Source organism: Sus scrofa, chromosome 6 (genome assembly GCF_000003025.6).
Source record: "Sus scrofa isolate TJ Tabasco breed Duroc chromosome 6, Sscrofa11.1, whole genome shotgun sequence".
Lineage (NCBI taxonomy): Eukaryota > Metazoa > Chordata > Mammalia > Artiodactyla > Suidae > Sus > Sus scrofa.
The window spans coordinates 147,865,365-147,890,972 of record NC_010448.4 but is presented as its reverse complement, the minus strand read 5'-3'; the positions used below and the strand labels follow the sequence as shown (position 1 = coordinate 147,890,972).

The 25,608-nt window shown below is 41.0% G+C and overlaps 1 protein-coding gene across 1 annotated transcript in view; it reads left to right on the top strand.

Annotated features, from left to right (window-relative positions):
* CACHD1 (cache domain containing 1) overlaps positions 1-25,608 on the top strand; it is a 235,983-nt gene that overhangs the window by 119,944 nt on the left and 90,431 nt on the right. The window contains 1 exon segment of the mRNA XM_021096540.1: positions 2,910-3,058. Coding sequence (XP_020952199.1) covers positions 2,910-3,058 — 149 coding nt within the window.

Genomic DNA, 25,608 nt, shown 5'->3' with positions numbered 1-25,608 from the left:
TTATGTTTGTATATGTGTGAGAGAAAGACGGAAGTGTTTGCAGTTTCCCTTTTCCTTTTAGAAGTGGGTTTGTGAAGATTTTGTTTGGTATTTTAGTCATTTTAAGCACACCTTATATTTATTCTGTTACAGAACATTTGTTCTTGAAAATGAAAGACCATCCTTGTAGGTGGGGAAATTAATTTTTTAATTAATTTAAATTGAACTTAATTTTTAAATTTAATTTTATTGTGGGCCTTAAAGAGAAAATGCATATTGTTGGTGGTGGTGTTTTTAGCCATACCTGTGGCATGTGAAAGTCCTCAGGCCAGGGATCGAACCCTTGCCACAGGGGTGACCTGAGCCACAGTGGTGACGGTGCCACTGGATCCTTAACCCAGGGAGCTCCATTTGTTGTATGTTTTAAAAATAAGTATTCCATGTTTGTCAAGATGTTATGATCCTTAGACCAAAAGATAAGGTCGAGGATGCTCTGGGGTATATTTCTTTGATCTTTATTCATTCATTAAATAGTTTTGTCTGCTGTAATTGCCAGGTAGTGTAGTAGGTGCAGAAAATAGAGAGATAAACAAAAGCATATGTAGTACCTTCCCTTACAGAGCGTACAGTCTAGTGGGGTAACCAGATGTCAAACAGATGATAACATGAGGGGGTGTATATGTACTGATAGTGAGTAGTCCTGTCTCTGTATTTGGGTTACATTTTGAAGAATTACCGGTATATTTGATGGCCTCTTTCATATTGCTTTGGGAAAGGAAAACCAAGGAATGAAATAGAAATATATAAAGATTGAGATTTCTTAGATTCGTTTCCTTCTTAAGAAATCATTTCAAATGGGGGCAGAACTAACCTAGAAGAACAATTTGGGACCTATTGGCTGAATTACAAATTGGAATTACTATTATTATTATTATCATCATCATCATTGTGTTTTGTTTTGTTTCGTTTTTAGGGCTACATCCGTGGCATATGGCAGTTCCCAGGTCGAATTGGAGCTGCAGCTGCCAGCCTACACCACAGCCACAGCAATGCTGGGTCCCCGTGCCACTGAGTGAGGCCAGGGATTGAGCCCACATTCTCATGGATACTAGTCAGATTTGCTTCTGCTACACCACAACGGAAATTCCTGGCATAATTATTTTTGAGTTTTTTTCTACATTTGATTTTCTCAAATTAGGCACCATTAACTTTGGGGACATATAATTCTTGGTTATCAGGAGTAGCTCTGTGTGTTGTAAGAGGATCCTGGCCTCCACCAACTAGATGCCAGTAGCACCGTCCACCAAGTTGTAACAGTCAAAACTGTCTCCAGACTTTGCCAAATGTCCCCTTGAGAGGCACAATCACCGGTGGTCTTGATTAAATTGGGAAGTTAACTGTATCTATACATTTTATTGCAAAGACCTCAGCAAGAAAAATGTGATTTTTTAATTTTTATTTTTTGCCAGTCTGGTGGCATATGGAAGTTCCCGGGCCACGGATGGAATCTGAGCCACAGGTGCAACCTACACAACGCAGTGGCAATGCCAGATCCTTAGCCCATTGTGCCTGGCCAGGGATCAAACCTATGCTTCCACACAACCCAAGGAGCTACAGATATGGTGCCGGATCCTTAACCCACTGTGCCACAGTGGGAACTCCCTACATTTTTATTAATAGTAAAAACTCTAGCTCAGGGAGTCTTACTGCAGGTGGACTTGTTAGTTTTTTAGACACACAGTTTGTCCTTTGAAAATGTTGAAGTGGATTTGGACAACCCATTGCCCCATTAAACATTACACTCATCCTCTTATGTCTGGAAAATTTTCTAAACTTCATAGTTTGTACAATATTTAACAAGGCTGAGAACCTCCATTATTGAATTGAAACTTTGAAAGTGCTCAGATATCCCCGGAAGAAAATCAAATTTGAAAAATGGCTTGAAAATAACAAATAAAGATGCTCTGATTTGGCTTCATGTTCTCAGCCTGTAAGCTGCTGAATTGTGTGAGATGCATGACCCAGAGGAGGTGATTAGTTCCCCTCTGGTGTGCTGATAATGAATAGCTCTACAAAACCAATTAGCTATAATTCTATCAGTCATTTCATTTGGGTAACGTTTTGTTTAAGGGGAAGAAAAACACACCATTTTCCTTGGAGATCTGTAATTAAGCTGTGATATTTGGTGGGAACAATGAAGGAAAAAGCAGTATGCTTAGCAATTTGCTTTTGCTATTCCCATATGAAAGTCTATTATGATAAAGCGTTTATGATGAAGTGTTCTGTTCACCGCAGTTAGGAAAGACATTTGTCCACGTGAAAGGTGTAACAGACCAAGCACAAGGATATTTCTAACTGTACATTGTGTTTTGTACGGATATCTTCATTGCACAACTTCTGAGATTTGCCATTCACGTGAAAGGCTTTAAATGGCGCCCCCTGGAGTTGTGTGGCAGAAGACACTGAATGTCACTTCCCTTCCTTCATATAGTTTCCCCCTGAAAAACCTGTACGAATCCAGAACCATGAATAGTTTTTACTTCCAATCACTATTGTTGCTCGAATTGTACCTCCAAATACCAAAAATCATGCCTGCAATGATAGCAATAGACTTTGTTTTCCTTTCTCCAGCAAGGCATTTTATGGAAGAATATTGTCCTATTTGTATTTGAACATGGGAGACATTTTTAATGTATCATTCTCTATTATCAGATAGAAGTTATTATTTTATCACTATGTGAGTATCCTTCTTTGACTTCTGGGCATTTTGCAGTTTTTGTTTCAATTTACACAGTGAAATAAGACTTGGGTGTGTGTGTTTTACCTGAAGTTTAATACATGTAGCTTGTGACACAAATGAATTAGCTTATAGGAAAAAGTACAACGGGTTATTGGCCTTTCCATTTATTTTGCTTATTCTCATCCCACAGCTGGCCAAAAAAATCCGAGAGAAGTTCAACCGTTACTTGGATGTGGTCAACCGGAACAAGCAAGTCGTAGAGGCATCCTACACAGCTCACCTCACTGCTCCTCTCACCGCAATCCAGGATTGCTGCACTATTCCGCCTTCCATGATGGAGTAAGACTCGGGGTCTTTTTGTTGTTTTAATCAGGAATTGAGTTGCTTTTCGTCCATAGTCTAATACCTGTTTACTGCAAGACATATACTATTCCTAGCTTAAGAAGCCCCTCATCTTGACATAGATAGGTAATTTTTAAAGAAGTGTGATTATAGCCAGGACATTCCTCTCCTGCTCACCTCTTTGTCAGGCTGGAATCCAGGCTCAAAGGTATGAAGTATTATTTGAGTACAGAGTTGACTAAGTCTAGAAAATTGCACGTGTTAACCAATGGATCATGGGTCTGATTCCGGTAATTTGCTTAATTTAAAGAAATACTTTCCTTCTTCGATAAGAGTAACAAAAGTTCCCAGGGCATATTTTATAGTGCCTTTAAAACTACCAAGGTAGATGTGGCTTCAGATACTGTTGGAAAAGAATTAGTATCTGACTGGTTGAGGATACTTTTATTTCTTGGCATAGTGATATCTGGAGCGGGGTAGGGTCATGTGATGCTGGAAATTGTAGCAGAAAGAACACTTACCTGAGGATACAAAGAACTTAATTTTGATTTGGTCTCTAATGAGCTATGTGACCATACCATGTTACTTAATGTTTATTTTTATGCACAGTTTTCTATCAGTGGCTAATAATCTTTATTATACCAGTTTGGAATTTGCTGTTGACAATGACCAAAAGATGTTAATAAACTTTAAAAATGATGAGTGTAAATGTTCACTATAATTAGTACGTATCACCCTTCTTTTTGCACAGCAGGTGCTCTTAAAACTGTGCAAGTGGTGAAGAAAGCATTGTCTTTTGGTGGCTAAATGATGCTTTGCTTCTGCAAACAAGTTTTTACTTGTTATAGTTTCTTAGCAGGCTGTGTAGGTAACAGAGGATGCTCAAGTCATTTTATTTCTCCATCTGTGTGATGTTAGGATGAGCCTTTTTCTCTGACTTATGCTACCTGCAGCCTAGAGAAGCTCATATTAATTGTTTACCAAATGGAAGATGTATACAGTTTGGAATGAGACTGTCTGAATACAAATCTTAGCTCCAGAACTTAGTTCTCAGGTGTCTCAGCTATTTGATGTCTTCGATCCCATCTGTCTCCATCTCTAGAATGAGAACAATAATGGATACCTCACAGGGTGTTGTGAGCGTTCAATGAACTCAGTTGTGAAAGTACTTTGCAAATCAGAATGTTCTAAACAGAAATTAGCCATCATCTTTACACGCCTTCATACCATAGCGAACATTTCATGTTTTGTTTATTAGGTTTCATGAAACAAGATGTCCTTTTTTAATGCTTGCGGCATCCGTAACTTAACGTTTTAGACAGTTTATCTCTAATCTGAAAATGAGGGTCTAGTTGGGTTTTGAACCAAAAGAAAAACCATTTCCTGAATGAGAGAAAAGATATTCTAGTAAGGAAGAGAGGTCCTTAGAGCTAGAATAACGCTTCAAACAGTGGTTCTCAGCCAGCGTCCTCCACCCCGGCCTTGTTCCCAGGGATATCTGGCAATATCTGGAAGCATTTGCTGTTGTCACAGTTGGAAGGCGGGGACAGTTGCTACTGGCATCTAGTGAGGAAAGGTCAGGGCTGCTCCAAACATCCTATGATGCACAGGACAGCCCCGCAAAACAAAGGATTGTCTGGCTCACATTGTCAGTGGTGAAGAAGTTGCTTCCGAAGGTGGGAGAGCTTGGTGAATTCCGAAGTGGAACTGTAGCTCGAGGTGAACCCAAGAGCTTGAACTGACTGGCCTCTACTTGTAAATCTACTCCAAATATCACCTTGCTATTACTTTCCCACCTCTTGAATTTCTAGTAATGTTTCAAGAAGTAACTCAACAGTTTGCCTCACTCCGTGGCTTCCTATTGCCTTCCCCCCGCCCCCATTTACCTTTTCCCTGGAGAGTTTCCTTGCTCCCCCATCTTTCCTTCCCTTGCTGACTCTCCTACACCTCGCTTAGAGCGGAGCACTGGATTATCACGTGGTGCGCGTGGAAGGTCTGCCTCCTCTGCTGCTCTGGGCACAGAGGACAGCTCATCCATCTTCACCCTGGTACCTCGTAATCATGTTGGATTACTCTTTGTTGGAATGTGGAATGATTTGAATGTGGGGCTGAGTAAGTGGATGTTGACGCTCAAGAAAATTATTGGGTGAGGGCCAAATACTGGTCATAATTAATAGTTAGGGCAACATATGACACAGCAGAGAGGTGCTGTGGTTCCTCAAAGCAGAGACGGTACCAGGTGGATACCAACGCAAAAGATTCTATGAACTTTAGACGTGTACATCTTGGAGTTCCTGTCATGGCACAGTGGTTAACGAATCTGACTAGGAACCATGAGGTTGCGGGTTTGATCCCTGGCCTTGCTCAGTGGGTTAAGGATCTGGCGTTGCTGTGAGCTGTGGTGTAGGTCACAGACGCGGCTTGGATCTGGTGTGGCCGTGGTGTAGGCCCGCAGCTGCAGCTCCAATTCGAGCCCTAGCCTGGGAACCTTACACATGCCACACATGCAGCCCTCAAAAGCAAAAAAAAAAAAAAAAAAAAAAAGGCAACCATACAAAGGAACCTATTTACAAAATAGAAACATATATACAAAAGCAGAAACAGATTCAGGGACAAAGAATCTAAACTTATGGTTACCAAAGAGGAAGTGAGGGAGAGATGAATTAGGAGTGTAGGATTAACTGATACTACCATTTGTAAAATAGATAAACAACAAGTCCTACTGTATAGCCCCAGGAGCTGTACTCAATATCTTATAATAACGTATAATAGAAAAGTATCAGAAAGAGATAGCGTGTGTGTGTCTGAATCACTTTGCTGTACACCTGAAACTAACACAATGTTGTGAATCAATTATACTTCAATTAAAAAAGGACAAAGGAGGGAGTTCCCGCCGTGGCTCAGTGGTTAACGAATCCGACTAGGAACCATGAGGTTGCAGGTTTGATCCCTGTCCTTGCTCAGTGGGTTAAGGATCCAGTGTTACCGTGAGCTGTGATGTCGGTCGAAGATTCGGCTCAGATCCCACGTTGCTGTGGCTCTGGCGTAGGCCGGTGGCTACAGCTCCAATTCGACCCCTAGCCTGGGAACCTCCATATGCCGTGGGAGCAGCCCAAGAAATGGCAAAAAAAAAAAAAAAAGACAAAAGAGTGTTTATCTTATTTGATCTGGTCATTTGGATGAATATCACAAAGAAGTAGACACATTTATACAAATAAATTGGTAAAGAAAGTCATTGTAGTGCCATTTAGAGAAAGAATATTGTGAATACCCTGAAATTTTAATGATAGAGATTGGTTATTATTCATAAAAGTGATAACATGATAAGATGCATCCATGCTGTCGAAGAGAATTGTCTGACTTCTGAAAACAGCCATATATGCATGCGCCCATGTACATATGCATCAAAATGTTTTGGGGTAAAGACAATGATTTCCCTCTTGAATGTGCCGAGATAAGAGGTGCAGGCCATCTGGGTATTTGGCAAAAAAAAAAAAGTGGTCTACCTTTAGGTGGATAAAATAAAACATAAAATGTAGTTTCTGCCCTCCGGGAATCTCTCCTTTAGTTTAGTTTCTCATCCATGAGACCTCAGTTAGACCCTTAGAAGGACGAGCTGAGTAATGAATAAGCAAACTAGTATGAGAGGCTAGACTTGTGTGTTGGACGTGGGATAGAGACGCTCTGGAGCTGCCGTGAACCTTCTCCTCACTGGGCGTAACTGACAAGCCAACCACTACCATCTGGGGTGAACCTTGTAAAACCAGAGCAGTTCTGATGAATAAGCTAAGTCATCAGAAGATGTGCAGGTGAACATAAAACAGGTTCCCTCTGGCGACATGTTAAAGAGAGATCTGATCACAGCTGTCTGCAGCCCAAAGTGCCAATGACAACTACCCTTCTCTTAGGCTGAGTCTTTTTGGCTTACCCAGAGCCCACTCACCAGGGAAATGTGTGTAGGAATTTCTGGAGCGAATGCTGAGCTGATGCTTTTCTGGCCATTGGTTGAACACAGACACTCTCTAGAATTAAGAGGCACCCTCCCCTTTTAATGAGGATTCAAAGATGGCAAAGTTAATAGGAAGTTTTTTGTGTCAGCGCAAGTAGGAATGCTTAGCTGCCTTTCTTGCAGTCTCTCCTAAAATGTGTTCATGTGCATCTTCCAGCCATTGTGGTATCCCATCAAGCACATTTTTAGTCTCTCTTTCCTATATTTCAATCCCTCCAAGAAAGTCTATATTTTCAGTCTCAGGGAGTCCATGTTGGAGTTCCATGCAAAAAGGAGGAATTCTCAGTCTTGGGAAGCAATTTAAGGACATGACTAAAAACAGTTTATATTATCCTCTATGTCAAGAGAGACTGTTTTCTTATGGAAATAACAAAGTTGCTTTTTAAAATAAATATTCCTGAATTCTAAAATGCATTCAAGGAAAATACTAAATGAATGTGACCTGCATTCTAAAGGTGATCCATAAGGCAATGAGTGAAGTCAACAGAAAACGGACTCAAGATTGTTGAGAAAAGTCCTTCCAAATTGTAAGATTTTACAATTCTACAAAGCAAACTTCTTTATTCCTTTGAACTGGCCACATGCAGATGCATTTTATACCGCTATTGTAATAAATATAAGCAACTTGACTTGAGATAAGGGATTGCCAGCCAGTCTCAGATCTGGATCTTATCCATTCTTAAATATCCGGGCCCTGCAAACATTGTTTAAAACACCACACTGGCCCAGTAGCCCTTGAGCTATCTGCTGCTAACATTGTGTAAGTATCTGTGGCTTATTGACCTTGCTTCCCAACTGTATTAAAGATGAGGTAGTATTAGGCCAATATTTTTTATGACTGATTTCAGCCAATATCTAATTTTTATTTTTTGCTTAAGGCCTAGAATTTTATTTTTACTGATTTACAATCCACATTTGATTTTTGTCACAAACGCTTGATAGTGCATATTTTAAAAAATAAAATGCCCAATTCTAGAGAGCAGCTTTAAAGTATTCTATTATAGAACACTCTGCAGAAATACACCCTGCCGGTTATACTATGATGACAACAGATAGAACCTGCAAAACAGAAGAAAATTGATTTTTCAGAAGATTTTGCTACTTTCCTTCTCAGAACAGTCAACTCTTCTTACTCAGGAGCCCTGGATGTTCTTTTGTTCAGGGTCCTGTGTAGTGATTAGGTATTCCATCAATATTTTTTGAAGGAAGAATCTGAAGAGCTAATAATCTCTAATGTAGAAAAAAATAGGCTGTGGCTTAATCTAAGACAAACTCATTTTCAATGGTGTCACCATAAATATCATGATTTTGAGAGTAAGCTTATTTATTCTTGTAATTTAATTAACAGCCCCCTTTGTGTTGAAATGGGTTAAGCGCTGAGGGTCCGGAAGATGCCGGGCAGCTCCTTTGCAAGGGTTACACAGACATACAAACACATAGTAAGGCTCTTGGGCTATATTTGGCCTATAGATGTGTTTCTCTTGTCCTCACAAGATATTAAGGGTTTTCAAATTTGCAAGTTTTTAAATATGTTGCTAACATGTAAACTATGGGGGAAATTCTACATTTTAAAAATCCAAATTTCTGTCCTCTAAATTGAGATCTGGCAGTGGTGGGCTCACCTTCCCACCAGGCAAGAGCCAAGCTCTGTAAAGAGCAGCTCCCTTTGAAATCAGAGTCTGCGTTCTCCCCTTCAACACAGTCCCCACTGGTCCCTGTCGCCCGACACCCAACCCATTCCCAGCTTACATTACCTGTGTGGCCTACATTCACTCCCAATCTGAAAAGCCTATATATTTTTTTGGGGGGGGGTCTTTTTTGGTCTTTTTGTCATTTCTTGGGCCGCTCCCACGCCGTATGGAGGTTCCCAGGCTAGGGCTCTAAGCACCAGCCTACACCAACCAGAGCTACAGCAGCGCAGGATCTGAGCTCACGGCAACACCGGATCCTTAACCCACTGAGCGAGGCCAGGGATCGAACCCGCAACCTCATGGTTCCTGGTCGGATTCGTTAACCACTGAGCCATGATGGGAACTCCAAGACTATATAATGTTAATACAAGTTTTAAACATCTTAGCCTTGTGCATTCCCTGATAGGCCATCTTAAACATGCATGCTCATTCTGCCAGGTTTAAAGAATATAGCTCCCTTATGTATAACTCTGGGAAAATTCATCCCTGAAACCTGGCTCACCACAAAGGCAGGGTTCTGCTGTGCACATGTGAAGCTATTGTTTAGTCAGCAGACCCTGCTAGCCCTTGACTTTTACATAAACCAATCAATAATTTTATCTTCCATATCTTTCTTCTTTTCATGACCAAGTTTAGTTTATTCTCAAAAATTCAAGAATGAGTTAACATTAGAAAACCTTTTTTTTTTTTTTTTTTTTTTTTTTTTTTTGAGCAGGAGGGCTTTTTTTTTTTTTTTTTTTGCCTTCTCTAGGGCTGCTCCCGTGGCATATGGAGGTTCCCAGGCTAGGGGTGGAATTGGAGCTGCAGCCTACACCAGAGCCACAGCAACGCGGGATCCGAGCCGCGTCTGCGACCCACACCACACAGCTCATGGCAACGCCGGATCCTTAACCCACTGAGCAAGGCCAGGGATGGAACCTGCAACCTCATGGTTCCTAGTCGGATTCATTAACCACTGAGCCACGACGGGAACTCCTAGAAAAACTACTTTTAAACTCAAATGAATTTTATTTATAGTTGCACAGCCATCACCACAACCCTGTTTTATAACATTTCCATCTCATACCGCTAGCCCATCCCCCCCATAACCTGTCTCCTTAGGTAACTGGAGTTTTTCAAATTCTGTGGGTCAGTTTCTATTCTGCAAAGAAGATCATTGTATCCTTTTTTTAGGTTCCACATAAGTGAGAGTATATGACGTTGGTGCCTCACTGTCTGACTAACTTCAGTTAGCATGACAATTTCTAGGTCCATCCATGTTGCTGTAGATGCCATTATTTCATTCCTTTTTATGGCTAAGTAATATTCCATTGTGTACATGTACCACATCTTCTTTAGCCACTCCTTTGTCGATGGACATTTAGGTTGCTTCCATGTCTTGGTTATTGCATATAGTGCTGCAGTGAACATTGGGGTACATATATCTTTTCAAGTCATAGTTTTCTCTGGATAGATGCTCTGGAGAGGAATTGCTAGGTCATATTGTAATTCTACCTTTACTTTTTTTAGGACTCTCCATCCTGTTTTTCATAGTGGTTTTACCAATTTACATTCCCACCAGCAATATTGGAAGGCTCCCTTTTCTCCACATCCTCTCCAGCATTTATTGTTTGTAGAGTTTTAGATGATGGCCATTTGACTGGTGGAAGGTGATAGTCTTCCATATCTATTTTTCTTCTTTTTTTTTTTGGCTTTTTAGGGCTGCGCCTTTGGCACATGGAAGTTCCCAGGCTAGGGGTTGGATGGGAGCAACTGCCACCAGCCTATGCCACAGCCATAGCAACACGGGATCCAAGCCGTGTCTGCAGCCTACACCACAGCTCATAGCAAGGCTGGATCCCCAACCCACCGAGCGAAGCCAGGGTTCAAACCTGTATCCTCATGGATCCTATTTGGGTTCTTTAACCACTGAGCCATGAAGGTAACTCCCTTCATATTTCTTACTCCATTTCTCTCCTTCCTTCTCCAGCACCTTTCTCCTGTAGGTGTTCCTACTTGGTAGCATTCTCTTTTTTTTTTTTTTTTTTGGTTTATTGCTGTCTTTAAGAAGACAGGAACAGTGAAGGAGGAACTACTGTGAAGACATGCTTAGATTTTTTTATTTTTATTTTTTTGCATCTCCAAGTGGGATTCATTGCTGTTATCCTCAATTAATGCTTGTTAAGCGGATAAGCATGAAGGGAGCCGGCACTAAGGCATCTAGGCCAGGTATGGGATGAACACAGTAATATCCTGATGGAGCTGCAGTAGGTAAGCAATTTGTTTCCAAGGCTGGGAGACTTCAGCTGTGTAGAGAATTCGCTCATATCCGTCAGGGGAGATGTAAAAATCTTCATTGATTCCACAACATGAAGAAACTCTAGGAACCATTGTGAAATTGGATTCCTGCTATTTTACAAGGAGCTCTTGAAGTTGGGCATCCGCTAAGCTTGGTAGTCACTGGGGAGGGCACATAGGACTCATCTCACTTTCTGAGATCCCAAATTTAATGCATCCTTTTTCTGGCATCCTCTATAACTATATGATGTCAGGAATTAAGTCTTGTCACTCAACATTATTAAGCGTATTGTGCTTCAGATAAAGCAGCTAACATGGGTTTGGATGGAAGAATATGGGCTCCTGATTACAATTCTTATGAATAAGCCCCTAATATAATTCTGTTAGCTAGGGTTCTCCAGAGAAACAGAACCAATAGGATGTGTGTGAGAGAGAGGAAGACAGATTTATTGTAAAGAATTGACTCACATGATTGTGGAGATCAAGTCCAAAATCCACAGGGTAGCCCAGCAGGCTGGAGACCCAGGAAAAGTTGCCATTCCACTCTGCTGGCAGAATTCCTTCTTGCTTGGTGCAAGATGTATGTGTCAGTTTTTCATCTGTTAGGTCCTTCAGCTAATTAGTTAAGACCCACCCACAAGTCCACTGATTTCAATGTTAAATCTCATTCTGATAATCCATTTGCAGAAACATCCAGGATGGTGTCTAACCAAATATCTGGGCACCCTGGCTCAGCCAAATTGACATATAAAATGAATCCTCACACCCTCTTAGAGAAAGGATAGAAAATTGAACTGCAAAACCTACCTTGAAGTTGAATTTTTGTTACCCTCAGATTTAGATTGGAGGATTCCAGACTCTCATTACTGGAACTTTCTAGTGTTCTCCTAGACAGCTTCTCTTTAAAAAAAAAAGTTAATGCCCATGCTAATGAGCTGCCTGTAAGAGTGTAGGCATTTGAATAAGACTTTATCCATGTAAATTGGTTATATATTTTATGGTATGATTTAGATGTTGTGCAAATTTCCTTTTTTTTTTTTTTTTTTTTTTTAAGTTAAGGTCTATTTATTTATTTTTACAGCCACACCTGAGGCGTATGGAAGTTCTTGGGCTAGGGGTCATATCAGAGCTGCAGCTGCAGGTCTTCACCACAGCCACAGTAACACCTGATCCTTAACCCACTGAGCAAGGCAAGGGATCAAACCCGCATCCTTAGGGAGACAATGTGGAATAAAGTGCTGAGCCACAATGGGAATTCCAGATGTTGTGCAAGTTTCTATGCTCACATTTTTTAAGTTCATTAAGTATTATTTACATTGTAGGAGCTAGGACTAAGTTAGGTGTTTTTTTTATTTTTTATTTTTTTTAGGGCCGTACCCACGGCATTTGGAGGTTCCCAGGCTAGGGGTCCAATTAGAGCTACATCTGCCAGCCTACACCACAGCCACAGCAACATCAGATCCAAGCCGAGTCTGCAACCTACACCACAGCTCATGACAATGCCAGATCCTTAACCCACTGAGTGAGGCCAGGGATCGAACCCGCACCCTCATGGTTCCTAGTCAGATTCATTTCTGCTGCACCATGATGGGAACTCCTAGAGAGTTATTTTTAATTTTGATGATTAACATGCTGACCCATAATGTTCTGATTCCTATACTAGGCTCCTTAGGATTCTTTAGGGACTTCAGAGCATCGAGTCAGGGTTTGTGATTGCTTTTTTTAAAAAAACTGAACTCAAATATGAGCTTTCTTTCATTTTTAAAAGGAGGCGAGCCTCTTTTTAAATTTTTTATTTTTAAATCAATTCAGTTTTCCACGGTGGGAAAGAAATATCTTGAGCAGTAAAGACAGTTTTCCTTTCAATGTGAGCTTACTTGTGATACAGATCGTATCATAGGAATGTGTGCTAAGACTAGCTGAACCTTTGCTCTTCCAATTTGCTGTGTGATCTTGGAACGTTCCCTTAACCCTTTTAGTCCACAGTTTTCTCACTATTAATTGACCCATTTGAGCTATACTCCAGAGAGCCACCTATGGGCAAGCTTCTCCTGCTGCCCAAATTTCTAAATTCTAGATTGATTAAGAAATTTGTCTTCATCTTTTTCCGAGCTACCTAGGGAAAAAAAAGATATTATGAGGCAAGACCTACGGAGGTTGAATTACTCATTTATTCGTTAATTTTTTATTTTTTTTTAATTTTTTGCTATTTTAGGACCTCAGGTGCAGCCTATGGAAGTTTCCAGGCTAGGGGTCAAATTGGAGCTACAGCCACAGCAATGCCAGATCTGAGCCACATCTGCCACCTATGCCATAGCTCGCAGCAACGGCGGATCATTAACCCATTGAGCAAGACTTCGGATTGAACCCGTGTCCTCGTGGATACGAGTAGGGTTCCTTTCCGCTGAGCCACAATGGGAACTCCTTTTCGTTAATTTTTAAAAATGAGTATTTATGGAATGGTTTATGGAAGAATCATTTCAGCTTAGTCTTGAAGTAGGAAAGGAATGTGAATGTATAGGATTATGAAGAAGTTTCCAGGAGAGAAAAGTCAATTTAAAGAAAGCCCCATGGAAGGACATGTCCAAGAGAACTGAAGAGGACATTACGTCCGGGGGGAGTGATGGGAGAGGCAGTTGAGAAGTTAGATTAATATCAGATGGTGGAGAACCTTAAATGCTACAGTGAAGAACTGGACTTTAGTCAGGGGACTTTCGCGTCTATAAATGAAATGAAGGGCCATTCTTCTCTTGCTTCTGTGTGTCTTTGAGGCTTAGTAGACGCTCAGTAAATCCTGATTGCTTGAAGGAGAGAATTTCAAATTTTTGAGAAAGGGAATGAATGATGTTCCCCTTTAAGGGGATTTTACTTGTCAACCATGTAATAGCTAGAAGACCTGGTCTGATTTTGTTTATGTAGGCAAATAACAAGAAGAAGTCTGAACTTGGCTGTTGGCCTCCACTGTCTTGGCGGTTGGAAAAGGGAGGAATTGAACGGGTCTGGGCTTGGTTCTGGGTCACCGGGTTCTACATCATACCTCTGTTCTGTGTGCCCTCTCATCTTCTTGTTACACTGGAATTCAGGTACCCTATCAACTTGGTAGTTATTACCTTTTTTGAACAGGTTCTCACTGTATATTTTCTACAGGGGGTTTGTGCCTGGTGGTCAGCTTGATTTGGCCTTCAGTTTTGAGGGTGGGTAGTGATGATGATGTCAGAATTATTAAACTACTTTACTTCCAGGTAGAAGTTCAAGTACTTTTATGTGGATTCATTATTGTTGTCGTTTTCTTCTGGGTATTGTTCCGATGTGATAAGCCCTGATGGGAAAATTACGTAGATGTGGACTTAGTTAACTCAGTTATTAGTTAGATTTAATCAACAATAATAACAGATATGAATAATTGTTCTAACAATACTAATGATTGTATGCAGTGTGAAATTAAAAACACCATTTTCAAATATATCTCCCTTTCAACTCAACTTGTCTGTATCATGTTCAAGGCAGGTAATGTGCAAGACATTGCATTAGATACTACACATGCAGAGTAAGCTAAGCAGACTGTGTCAAGTGTCGTGAAAAACCCAAAGATTGCTTCAGAAGAAAAAGTGATTCTGAACAGGCACCTCTGAGCACTCAGACTTGGTAGAAAGCAGTAGTTGAGGTTTCTAAGAGTAGGAACCCTGCAGACAGGTCTAGGCTCAAAAATCCTTGGTCAACTGGACAACTTTCCCTCTGTAAGCAGTAGTTTTCATTAGTTGGGATAAATTGTGGTGGAAAGGCAAGTTGCTTGTTAAGGTGGTCCATCCTGAAGATCCAGGAGAAAAGTAATGACTCCTCAAAGAAGGACTGTAGGAACACAAAAGATGTCCTGGATGGTGGTGGGTTACATAGAATGTTTCCCACAGGCAGGGAACATAGAATATATAGATTCAGGAGGTCCCGTTGTGGTGCAACAGAAATGAATCCAACTGGGAACCACAAGGTTGCAGGTTCGATTCCTGGCCTAGCTCAGTGGGTCTCCAGCGTCACTGTGAGCTGTGCTGTTGGTCATAGATGCGGCTCAGATCCCACGTTGCTGTGTCTCTGGTGTTAGCCAGCAGCTACAGCTCCGATTCAACCCCTAGCCTGGGAATTTCCATATGCCACAGCCTAAAAAAGTCCCCCCTCCCCAAAAGAATATATAGATTCTTTAAATTAGATTTTATTGGCTGTTTGGGTGGGAAGGAAGATTTTAATATATGATGCTAACTTTTAAATTGAACATATCTGAGGAAAGGCATTTGTTAACTCACGAAAATATGAGCAATCCCATTCCTGGACATATCTTGGGAAAAAACATACTTCAAAAAGATACATGCACCCCCGCGTTCATTGTAGCACTATTTATAATAGCCAAGACATGGAAACAACCTAAATGTCCATCAACAGAGGAGCAGGTTAAGATGTTGTACATAAACACAGTGGAATATTACTCAGCCATAAAAATGACAAAATGGCACCATTTACGGCAATGTGGATGGACCTAGAGATGATCATTCTAAGTGGAGTCAGTCAGAGAAAGACAGATATCCTGTGATGTCACTTACAGGTGGAATGTAATAAAAATGACACTAATGAACTTATTTATAAAACTGAAGAAAACTCAGAGGTTTTGAAATCAAACTCATGGTTACCATTAGGGAAACCGCGATGGGGGAGGGATAAATAAGGAGGGTGGGAGTGACATATGCACAGGACTGTGTATAAAATTGTTCATTAACAAGGACCTATTTTATGACACAGGGCAATCTACTCAATACTCTATAATAGCCTATAGGGGAAAAACACATGGATATTTGTATAAATGTAACTGATTCACTTTGCTGTACACCTGAAACTAATAGAACATGGTAAGTCAACTATAAAAAAATTTTATTAAAGGGAAAAAGATAAATTTAAGAGGAAGATGAATTCCACAGGCACATCCTGATTTTGATTTCGAGTCACTGGTGGATCATTCTGGGGAGGTGTTTGGCAAACAGTTACGTTTATTCCATAGCATCATTTTATTTTCATCACAAAGTTATTTTCACCTCTACAAATATGTTCTATGGCAGCTCAGGAGGGAGGACAAAGTGGAAACGTATAGTTTTAACATTGTGCTAATGCACAGTTCCGTTTGATGTTTTTGCTGACCCACATGTGGGCAAATCTTGTTTTTTTCCCAGCCCTATTTTAAGGTGGTACCCATGAAAATATTATAAAAAATGCTTAACCCTACATATATCTTATTTCTTATTAGTACAGTTCTCATGAAAAATAAAGCACTGTGACTTAGCCAGGTGCTTTTGAACAAATGATTCTTGTTCTTTGAGTAACACGAGGTCAAATAAAGAGACAAGCACAGAGTTTAGGTTTATTGAAGGTGCTGCTGTTTGCCCTCAGAAGATGTGTTTTGTGTGTTCACCCTCAACGTACTAAATGGTGAGTCTCAGCCTTTCAAGTATTCTCCCTGCCGTATCTCCCATCTTCATCTCCAGTCCACTTAACAATTAGGGTTACGTCCAGGCAGGTGAAGTGTTGCAGTCTTTACAGATATTGGTATCAGAAGGGCTTGTGTGGAGCTCAAAATTCAGCAAAGATTTTGCGGAATGCTTTGCATTTCAGAAGGCCTACTCAGCTACAGTATGTAACGTCTGTAAAAGAATGACATCTGTTTACTCTTTAGTAAAATGCTTTCTTCTGTCAGCACTATTTTGCTTATGTTACATTCTCCCTGTGAGCCTCTCAGTAGCTGGTGGTATCCAACCCCCTACCTCCTCCCTTTATCAGATGAGGAAGTGGGTTCGGAGAGGCTGGGTCAGGACTCAGGGGAGCTGGGTGTGGAATCCCGGTTTCCTGATTGCAAATCATTTCTTCTTTTAATGATAAAATATTTTGACCAGCAGTAAAATCAGAATGTCTTACCTGTTAATTGAAATGCTAAACTCCATATTCCTTTTTAGAATGTCACTTGCGGCTATTGTTATAATGCTCTGATGTTTCTAAATTGGCTCCATATAAAGCACCCATAGGCTGCTTCGTTTGTTTCTCAGTCTTAAAACAATGTTCCTGCAGTAGTTTGTGTCATTTCCGTGTGTCGGCGGCGGGGTAGGCAAACATCTTAGCCTTTAGATATACACCCTCATAGCAGAAAACACCTGCATTGAAGTCTGCTGACAATCCTGCTTTCTCGATTTTCCTGTGTGACCTTCACTGAAGGACAACCAGGAGACCTGCCCCACTGCTTAGAATACTGATTTTCACCAGTGGCCTTTTAGGGATTTTAGGGAGTGTGGTCTTGCAGTTCTCCTTCTTGCTATCTATCTATCTATCTGTCTGTCTGTCTATTTATCTGTCATCTGATCTCTAAAAGAAACTGCCCAGTAGACTCTGCCAGCCTGAAGAAATAGACCCTATTGCAGCAGAAGACTTCCCATGAAGTTTTCGTGTGTTTTATTGTGCAAAAACATCAGCGTTCTCAAAGAAGTTCACGATTTAAAAATTGCTGTGTCTGCAGTCTTTCTTGGAGACTCACATGGGCCCAGCTACCTTCACACTCCTAGCTGCATTCACTTTTGAGTATTGGGTCCTGAATTCCCTCCGAGGCCACCCTAGACATAAGCAGTCCACATCTTAGGTTTCATGTTCCTTCTTCAAAGCAGGGAGATTTGGACATGCCATGTCTCTCCAGGGCATGCGCCTGAGAGATTCGGCCACTTCCACTACAAGGTCACCGGATCACTCTGAGTTCTTAGTGCTTCGCTTTGATGTCTGTGTCACACCACTCCACAGTTGTCTGCTGTTGACGAGGGACCCAGTATGTGTGCAGGAAGAAAACACGAATTTACAAGCTCTGGTCTCCAGTCCTGGCAAGTCTCAGCCTTTGTTTTTCTGCATATTTTTTTCATTCAGCTTTTACTAAAATTGTACTCTTTATAGGCAGAGTCTGTGCCGGGCTCTGGGATAAACATGGAAAAGGACCTCTCTCTTTATATCTTCCTAGCAAGGGAGAAAGTATATAAGTAAATAACTGAAGTGTGTTAAGTCCTTGTTTGAGGTCAAGCGGTAGGGCGGATGAAGGGGACCAGGGAACAGCGCAGAGGGAGCCTGCGGTTCACACCGGCCTCTCTGCACCTGCCGGTTAGCTTTTATTTTTCCAAATACCTTTCTTTCTTTTTTCATGCACCTCTGCCTCAACCTGGTGACAAGGAAGTTAAAGGATAAATGCTTAATGTGGTTGTGGATCTATGTCCCAACGCCCCCAGATGTCCCCTGTGCCATTTTCCAAGCTGCATGAGAAAGCAGCTTAAATGGGATCTAGAAGCAAGACACGGATCACAGCAGGGCGTCCTCTCAGTGATCTGCTGTGGTGGGGAACTGGTTAAAAAAAAAGAAGTGTGGCCGGTTTGAAGGATACTTAGACTTTGATAGAGAGGGAGACGTTTTATTGCTCTAAAGCCTGGCCTTCCAAGGGATTTGAAACCAGCCTTGGTTCCACTCTGGCTGAGTTTCTGAACCCTGAAGGTTTAATCCTTATTACTGATAAGAACAGAAAGAATGCGGCTTATCTCTTCCATCTCTACAGCGATGGAAGGAAAAACCATTTCTCGGAACATGATTACACGTTCTTTGACAGCTTTTCAGTTTGCGCATTAATTTAGGTGTTTGAATAAGTAAACTCTGTGGGGGGGGGAGTCGAGTATCATTTACCTTATAAATGTGATCATTCCTTTTTGAAGTGATCCCACTCTTACCCCCTTCCTCCACCATTCAATCAGAGTTTAAATATTTGCCAGTGCAGATGTTTGATTTTTATCTTACCTCTTTCTTTGTTTAACTTTATTTTCCTGGGTGGTTAAGTGGAAGATAAGGGGGTTCTTGTTTAATTCTTTTCAACTGGTGTTGCTCAAATATTTGGAGAGCAGACACTTCCCGGAGTGAATGAGCCGGGACTAGGTTGAATGGAGGTGAAATGAAATGTCACCCTGTCATATCTGAATCAACCAGATGATGTTGGACCGTTACTAGGACTTTGGTGGCGGGGGGTGGGGGTGGGGAGTCCAAACCCTCTTTTAAAGGCATCTGTAGCTACTGGTCAAGGGGGCTTGCCTTCTTGGCTTCCCAGAAAAACATGGGATGCTGTTAAAAATGGAACCTGGTAGGTAGTTCAGTGGCTGGTGTAGCAAGGGTGTACCTTGAGCTGGGAGCTCTGTCAGAAGCCTCACAGCATTTGCTCCACACCTGCTTCTCATCCGGTACCAAATTTTGCTTCCACAAGACATGGTGTGTATTTGTGAGGTCTTTTTAAAAACCGTTTGCACCTGTCTTTAGCAGGGATTAAAAATGTCTGCCATTAGCTGTCATTGTATTGGCTTTATGTGTGGACTCAACTATAAGTGTAAACCTCGCTCTTCTGAGATGTCCCCGGGGATTTGCTTTTTAAATCATTACCTGAAGAATATGCCTCTGAACAGCACCACACTTCCCCAGCGCCTTTGGAACCCACACTGTGGATGTGGTTTCGGCGTGCTCTGTGATAAACTGGGCAGACTTCACTGGAAATGTTGAGGAGAACCCAGGATTTTAAGTCATTTGCCTGGCAAATCACCTTCTGGAGGAAATTTAAACAAAGACCAAGCAAGAAAGCGATTCAGGAAGTAAACCCCAACTGGTGTATGTGTCTCTCGCCTTTCTCTTTCTTTCTAAACTGGGACTCCACTGAAAAGTTGATTTACACTGTGAATCGAGGCTGAATGAAATCCAATTGGAACTCACTTGAACACTGTTTTGATGTAAGATTCAAAGCTTCTGCAAATTTATTTTATCTTCTACATTTGCTGATCTCCTGCTTGTAAATCCTGTTGAAGGAGAATAAAAATGACTGCAGCCTGATGGGAATTAAATGTCTGAAGTTCAAAGCAGTTTGCACATCAGAGCAAACGTCAATCAAATGAACATCTTGCAAGCCAGGCAGGGAGTGAATTTCTCCATGGGGAAGAGATCAAAGTGGGAGTCACAGTTCTGTTTTCTCCCTCGGGATGCAGTTTCGATCAGTTGTTCATGAAAGTAAATCCAGAAGGAAGTTTTTTCTTTCCTTCTTCCTTTCTTTTTCTTTTCTTTTTGTTTGTTTTTTTTTTTAACTTAGGGGTATAGGAAAGATGGAGTTATTTCTCTTGAAACTAAATTTCAGGCACTGGTTTTATCTTATGAAAATAAATACGGAAAGCACTCCTAATCCAATATCTTCCCTTTTTCGAGTGAGAGTCTGCAGGAGATTTATATAATAGGATTGTCCTCTTATTATTATTACTTTTTAAAAGCACAGATATAAAGATTAATTGCATTGCCTGCATATTTTATAGGAAAATCTATCATTTTATCAGTGCTTGACCTTTCCATAAACCTGAAATCTTATAAATGGGACTGGCAACTAATACACTTCTCAATGGAAAATCTTTTCAGTAACCCTTGAGAGAAACATGTTTGTATAATGTATTCTAAGCATGAACTTCACATTTCTCACAGTCTCCAAATCAGGGTAAATAGCACATTTCTTTTTAGAAGTCATTTTCTTTTTTTCCAAAAGGCACATGTGCATAAAATGCGCTCCTGTCTTCAGCAAGGCACCTGTCCCTCTGGGGCCTGGAGGTAATGAATGTAACAAGGACGGGCAAGCAAGTTTTGCTTCTGTGTTTGGAATCCAGAAGAGAAGCAAGCATTAGTGAGTGTGGGTGAGTGGAAGGTGGTGAGGTTATCACAGGGATTTTGCTCATGTAATGACGTCTCCAAGGGACCCACCAGCCTGGACGGACGCACCGTGCTCCTGTATCTCTACAGCCCCCTCCCCTGTTGACACCTGCTTCCTTAGCCTGCAGGTCACATCAGCAGCGGTGGCAGCCATAGACACAGAGTAAGGCTTATTTCTAGGCATTTCATGTTGACTCTAGCAGGGAGTAGATGCTCCCCACATGTGAGAGAGCTCAAGATGATGGAGACGGTTGTGTTAACTGTTGTCACTTAAAGAATTCCATCGAGCAAGATGCAAGAGAAAGGAAGAGACTGACTCAGATTTTGAAAAACTTAATGGTTACCAAAAGAGACAGGTTGTGGGTGAGGGATGGGCTGGGGGTTTGGGATGAAAATGTTCTAAAATTGGGTTGTGATGACGGTTGTACAATGATAAATATAATAAAATTCGTTGGATTTTTTAAAAATCCTTAGTAGCGGGAGAGAAGCAAGAGAAAGGAGAATGGTTGTCATGTCTCTGCATCCTTTAAATATCAAAACGTGGGGTTGATAGGAATAAATTAACTTAAAACCACCAGCATTCACTGTGTGTGGATTACCCAAGGAGCAAGAATTAAATCTGGTTCTGAAATGAGGTAGCAATCTGTTTCATCCTTTACCAGTAAACTTCCAGGATTCAGATATCTATGAGCTAAGACAATAGGTCAAATTTCCCTCTGGCTGAGGTTCTCCTGCAAAGGGGCCATTTCATTCTCAAACATCAGGATTGTGTGTGTGTGTGTGTGTGTGTGTGTGTGTGTATTCCTCCAAAAAAAGAACTTCTTCGGGTATTTTATATTTAATTTAGGGATGGAGTTTGATCTCTGGAAAGCTGCATTTCAGTGTTAGGCTGTTGTCCATGGTATTATCCAGCATCCTGAATTCATTGTCCTATGTGAGAACTTTTCAGAATTTGGTGAAATTTTCACCTTCTTTGTCTTTTCTTATTTCTATTCTACCTTTGTTGTACGTAAACCATTTGTTTAAGGTCATCAGATGACCAGAATGCCAGCGCCTTTCTCTCAGAGGGAAAAGTTGGTACCAGGAAAAGGAGAGCATTGCTGTGAGCGGGCCCAGACCTGCTGTATCACTTCTCCTGGAGAGGATGGACCTTCCTGCCTTACTGTCCATCTGGAACCTTTGGATGCCATTACTGCCTTGAAACCTCTTAGATTTCAGTGGTGAATGGGAAGGGAGCTTGAGGCTTTTCTAGAGTGAAATAATAAAAAGGCAGCCCAAAGTGGTCAATTTCATAGCTCTGCCAGTGGTGGACATTTTTATTTTTATTTATTTATTGGACATTTTTAGAATCCAAGTTATCTACACTTAAGAGAGAACACCTGCCTTTAATATCTTCTTCTTCTTCTGCGTCATCTTCATCCATGGAATTTTTTCTCTACAACTATCCACTGTGAAGCCTTATGTTTAGCTACTGTCATTTTCTACTAAGTTAAAAAAAAAACAAAAAGGTTTCTTCTAAGCCCCACAAGCTTTCAGAGTAATCTTTTCCTTTGAGAGAAGTGAATGAATTCCACGTTACCTGTTGTACATAAGGTTAATGAGGACAGATTGATTGATTGATTGAGATTCAGTGTAATGTATTCATTATGAATGAGAGCTTGAATATATGTTCAGCTCTTGGTTCTGTTACTTCTCAGCTGTGAAGCTTGAGTTTCTTTCTATATGCATATACATTTATATTTATTTATGTGGATGTGTGTATATATGGGTATATTTTACTGAAGTGCAGTTCATTTACAATGTTGTGTTAGTTTCAAGAGTACAGCCAAGTGATTTTGTATACATACATATGTTTTTTTTCAGATTCTTTTCCCTTATAGATTATTACAAAATATTGAGTACAGTTCCCTGTGCTATATAGTAGATCCTTGCTGGTTATCTAGTTTATATACAGTGGTATGTCTATGTTAATCCTAAACTGCTAATTTATCTGTCCCCTGCTCTTTGGCTTTGGTAACCATAAGTTTGTTTTTTATGTCTCTGGGTCAATTTTGGATGTAGGTTCATTTCTATCTTTTTTTTTTTTTTTTTTAGATTCCACGTATAAGTGATATCCTACGATCTTTGTCTTCACTTGGCTTGCTTCACTTAGTAGGATAATCTCTAGGTGCAACCATACTGCCGCAAATGGCACTGACTCATTCTTTTTATGGCTGAGTAATATTCCATTGAATAAATATACCACATCTTCTGCATCCATTTACCTTCCCATGAACATTTCGTTTGCTTCCATGTTTTAGCTCTTGTGAATAGTGCTGCTATAAACATTGAGGTTCATGTACCTTTTCAGATGATGGTTTTCTCCGGATATATGTTGGCCTTCAATTTCTTAGTGTTCAAATGGAGATAATAATAGCATTTTCTTCAGTTCTATGAATGTTAGATGGGTTAGTTCATGTAAAACACTTAAAATATTCTTGATATAATGTAACAGTAGCTGTTAACTGTTATCACTGCTAACATGTCTAATACTAGTTATTATTATTTATTAAATGTTTGCTATATTTCAGGCTTTTAAAGCCACTTTGTGATTATGAAATAAGTACTATTTTTATCATCATCTTATAGATGAAGAAAATGGAGGCTTAGAAAATGCAAGTTTTATGCATGTACTAGAAAGCAATAAGCAATTTATTTATTTTGTCTTCTGCCCTTTTAGGGCCGCACCCACGGCATATGGAGGTTCCCAGGCTAGGGGTCGAATCAGAACTACAGCTGCCGGCCTACACCACAGCCATAGCAACTCAGGATCTGAGCTGCATCTGCGACCTACACCACAGCTCATGGCAACGCCAGATCCTTGACCCACTGAGCAAGGCCTGGGACCGAACCCGCAACCTCATGGCTCCTAGTCGGATTCGTTTCTGCTATGCCACAACGGGAACTCAGCAATAAGCAATTTAGAAGCAAATTCCAATCCACGTCTGTGTACCTCTGAGGCCAGGTTCTTGACCATGACATAGCATGCTTTGCCAGAGCAGCAGTTCTTGTTTATCATAGACGTTCTATGAATATGATTGAATAAAATATCCAGAGCTTTCCCGGGGCTTGGCTTTCTGCACTTCTGCAGTAGTCAGCCACCAAATAAGAAGAAAGCTTAAGGAGCACTCTTCATTCCTAGCAATGCCCTAGACCTGAGAGAAATATAAATCCTCAAATAACTTCCAATCCTACTGACAGAAGTAAACCTTCTCAAATATGTGAAAGGCTTTAGAGAAAATTGGGAGTTCAAGTACTGCATGGTAGGATTTAAACAATGAGGTTTCCATAGCAAAATATCTTGACTTTGCCCCCCCCATACCTTTATTTAGTATCTGGAGAACGCAAAATAAGTAAGATCATTTGCTCATTATTTATCATAAATCTTATGTTAGAATCTTTTGATATTTTATTGATATAAGCAGAATCTAAAACCAACCCGTGTGTATCTCTTGGACATCAACCATGTTGACATTATGGTTAAACCTGGTTACAATACGATAACAAAAAATTAGGGCAAAGAGATATAAGCCTGAACGAAGATACAGAGCGGGACTAGTCCGTCTAGAGGAGAAAGGGCTCATGGCAGGCTGGGACAGACAAGCGAAATTCCTGGGAAGAAGATGAGAAGAGCCTGGCTTTGCCGAAAGGCCTCAGTGCACAAGGGCGAGCAGCACAGTTGGGTCTCAACAGAAAAACACGTATCCATGTTAAGGGACAAGTCTGGCTACAATCGTAGGTTGGGGGCCAGTGGGAAGAGAGTTGGGCCAGTTACTGATGACAAGCACTGTATTGTAAAACCTTTTATGACCGACAAATATTTACTGAGCACCTACTTTTGTTAATGTGTTACTTCCTTTTTTTTATTGTTATAAAAATGTTTGCTTTAATGCTCTCAGACATGATCTTTTCAGTCCAGAAAGGAAAACAACCTATAAAAATAGTTCCCTGGTCTCCCTGGTCCCAGGAAGTGACCTCTCATTTCACAGTGGCCCAGGGAACCTATGAGTTGCCGGTCCCCTTTAGCAAGTTCTTTCTTATGTGTCCCTTAAATGAAGCAGTGTGACGTTCCCATGTGGCGCAGTGGGTTAAGGGAAGGGCATTGCCGTAAATCCAACAGGTTCGATCCTGGCCCGGGAACTTCTGCAGGCTATGGGCGTGGCCAAAAGGAAAAAAACTCTGTAAAACAATAAAACAGATTTATTGGATGTTCCCTCCGTGGTACAGTGGGTTAAGAATCCAACAATCTGACTTTCAGCATCTTGGAGTGCAAGTTTGATTCCTGGCCCGGTGCAGTAGGTTAAAGGATCCAGCGCTGCCACAACTGTGGCGGAGGCCAGCAGCTGCTGATAAGATCCCATCCCTGGCCTGAGAACATGAGCTGTAGATGTGGCCATAAAATTAATTTTTTAAAAAAAATGAAGCAGTGTGGTGTGTGGCTCATCCTTGGACAGGGAGTTGGGTAATAAGGTCAGGTCTCTCTTAGGTCCTTGATTTGCTATGTGTTCCTTGGTGTACCTTTCCTCAATGGTGAGGTAGACAGGTCTAAAAAGGGTTTGTCATTTGCGCAGCTCAGTCTGGATGTGAGTTTCAGGCACACCTAATAATTCCTCTGTTCTCTTGATTCAAATTGGAAGACACTCTGACCCTCATCTCTGAGGCGTGCAAGGATGTCTCTGTGCTCCCATTCCTTTCTTTCTAAAGTAATCAGCATGACAGGGTTGGAGGACTTCTCATCCCTATCACATCTTCAAAATCAC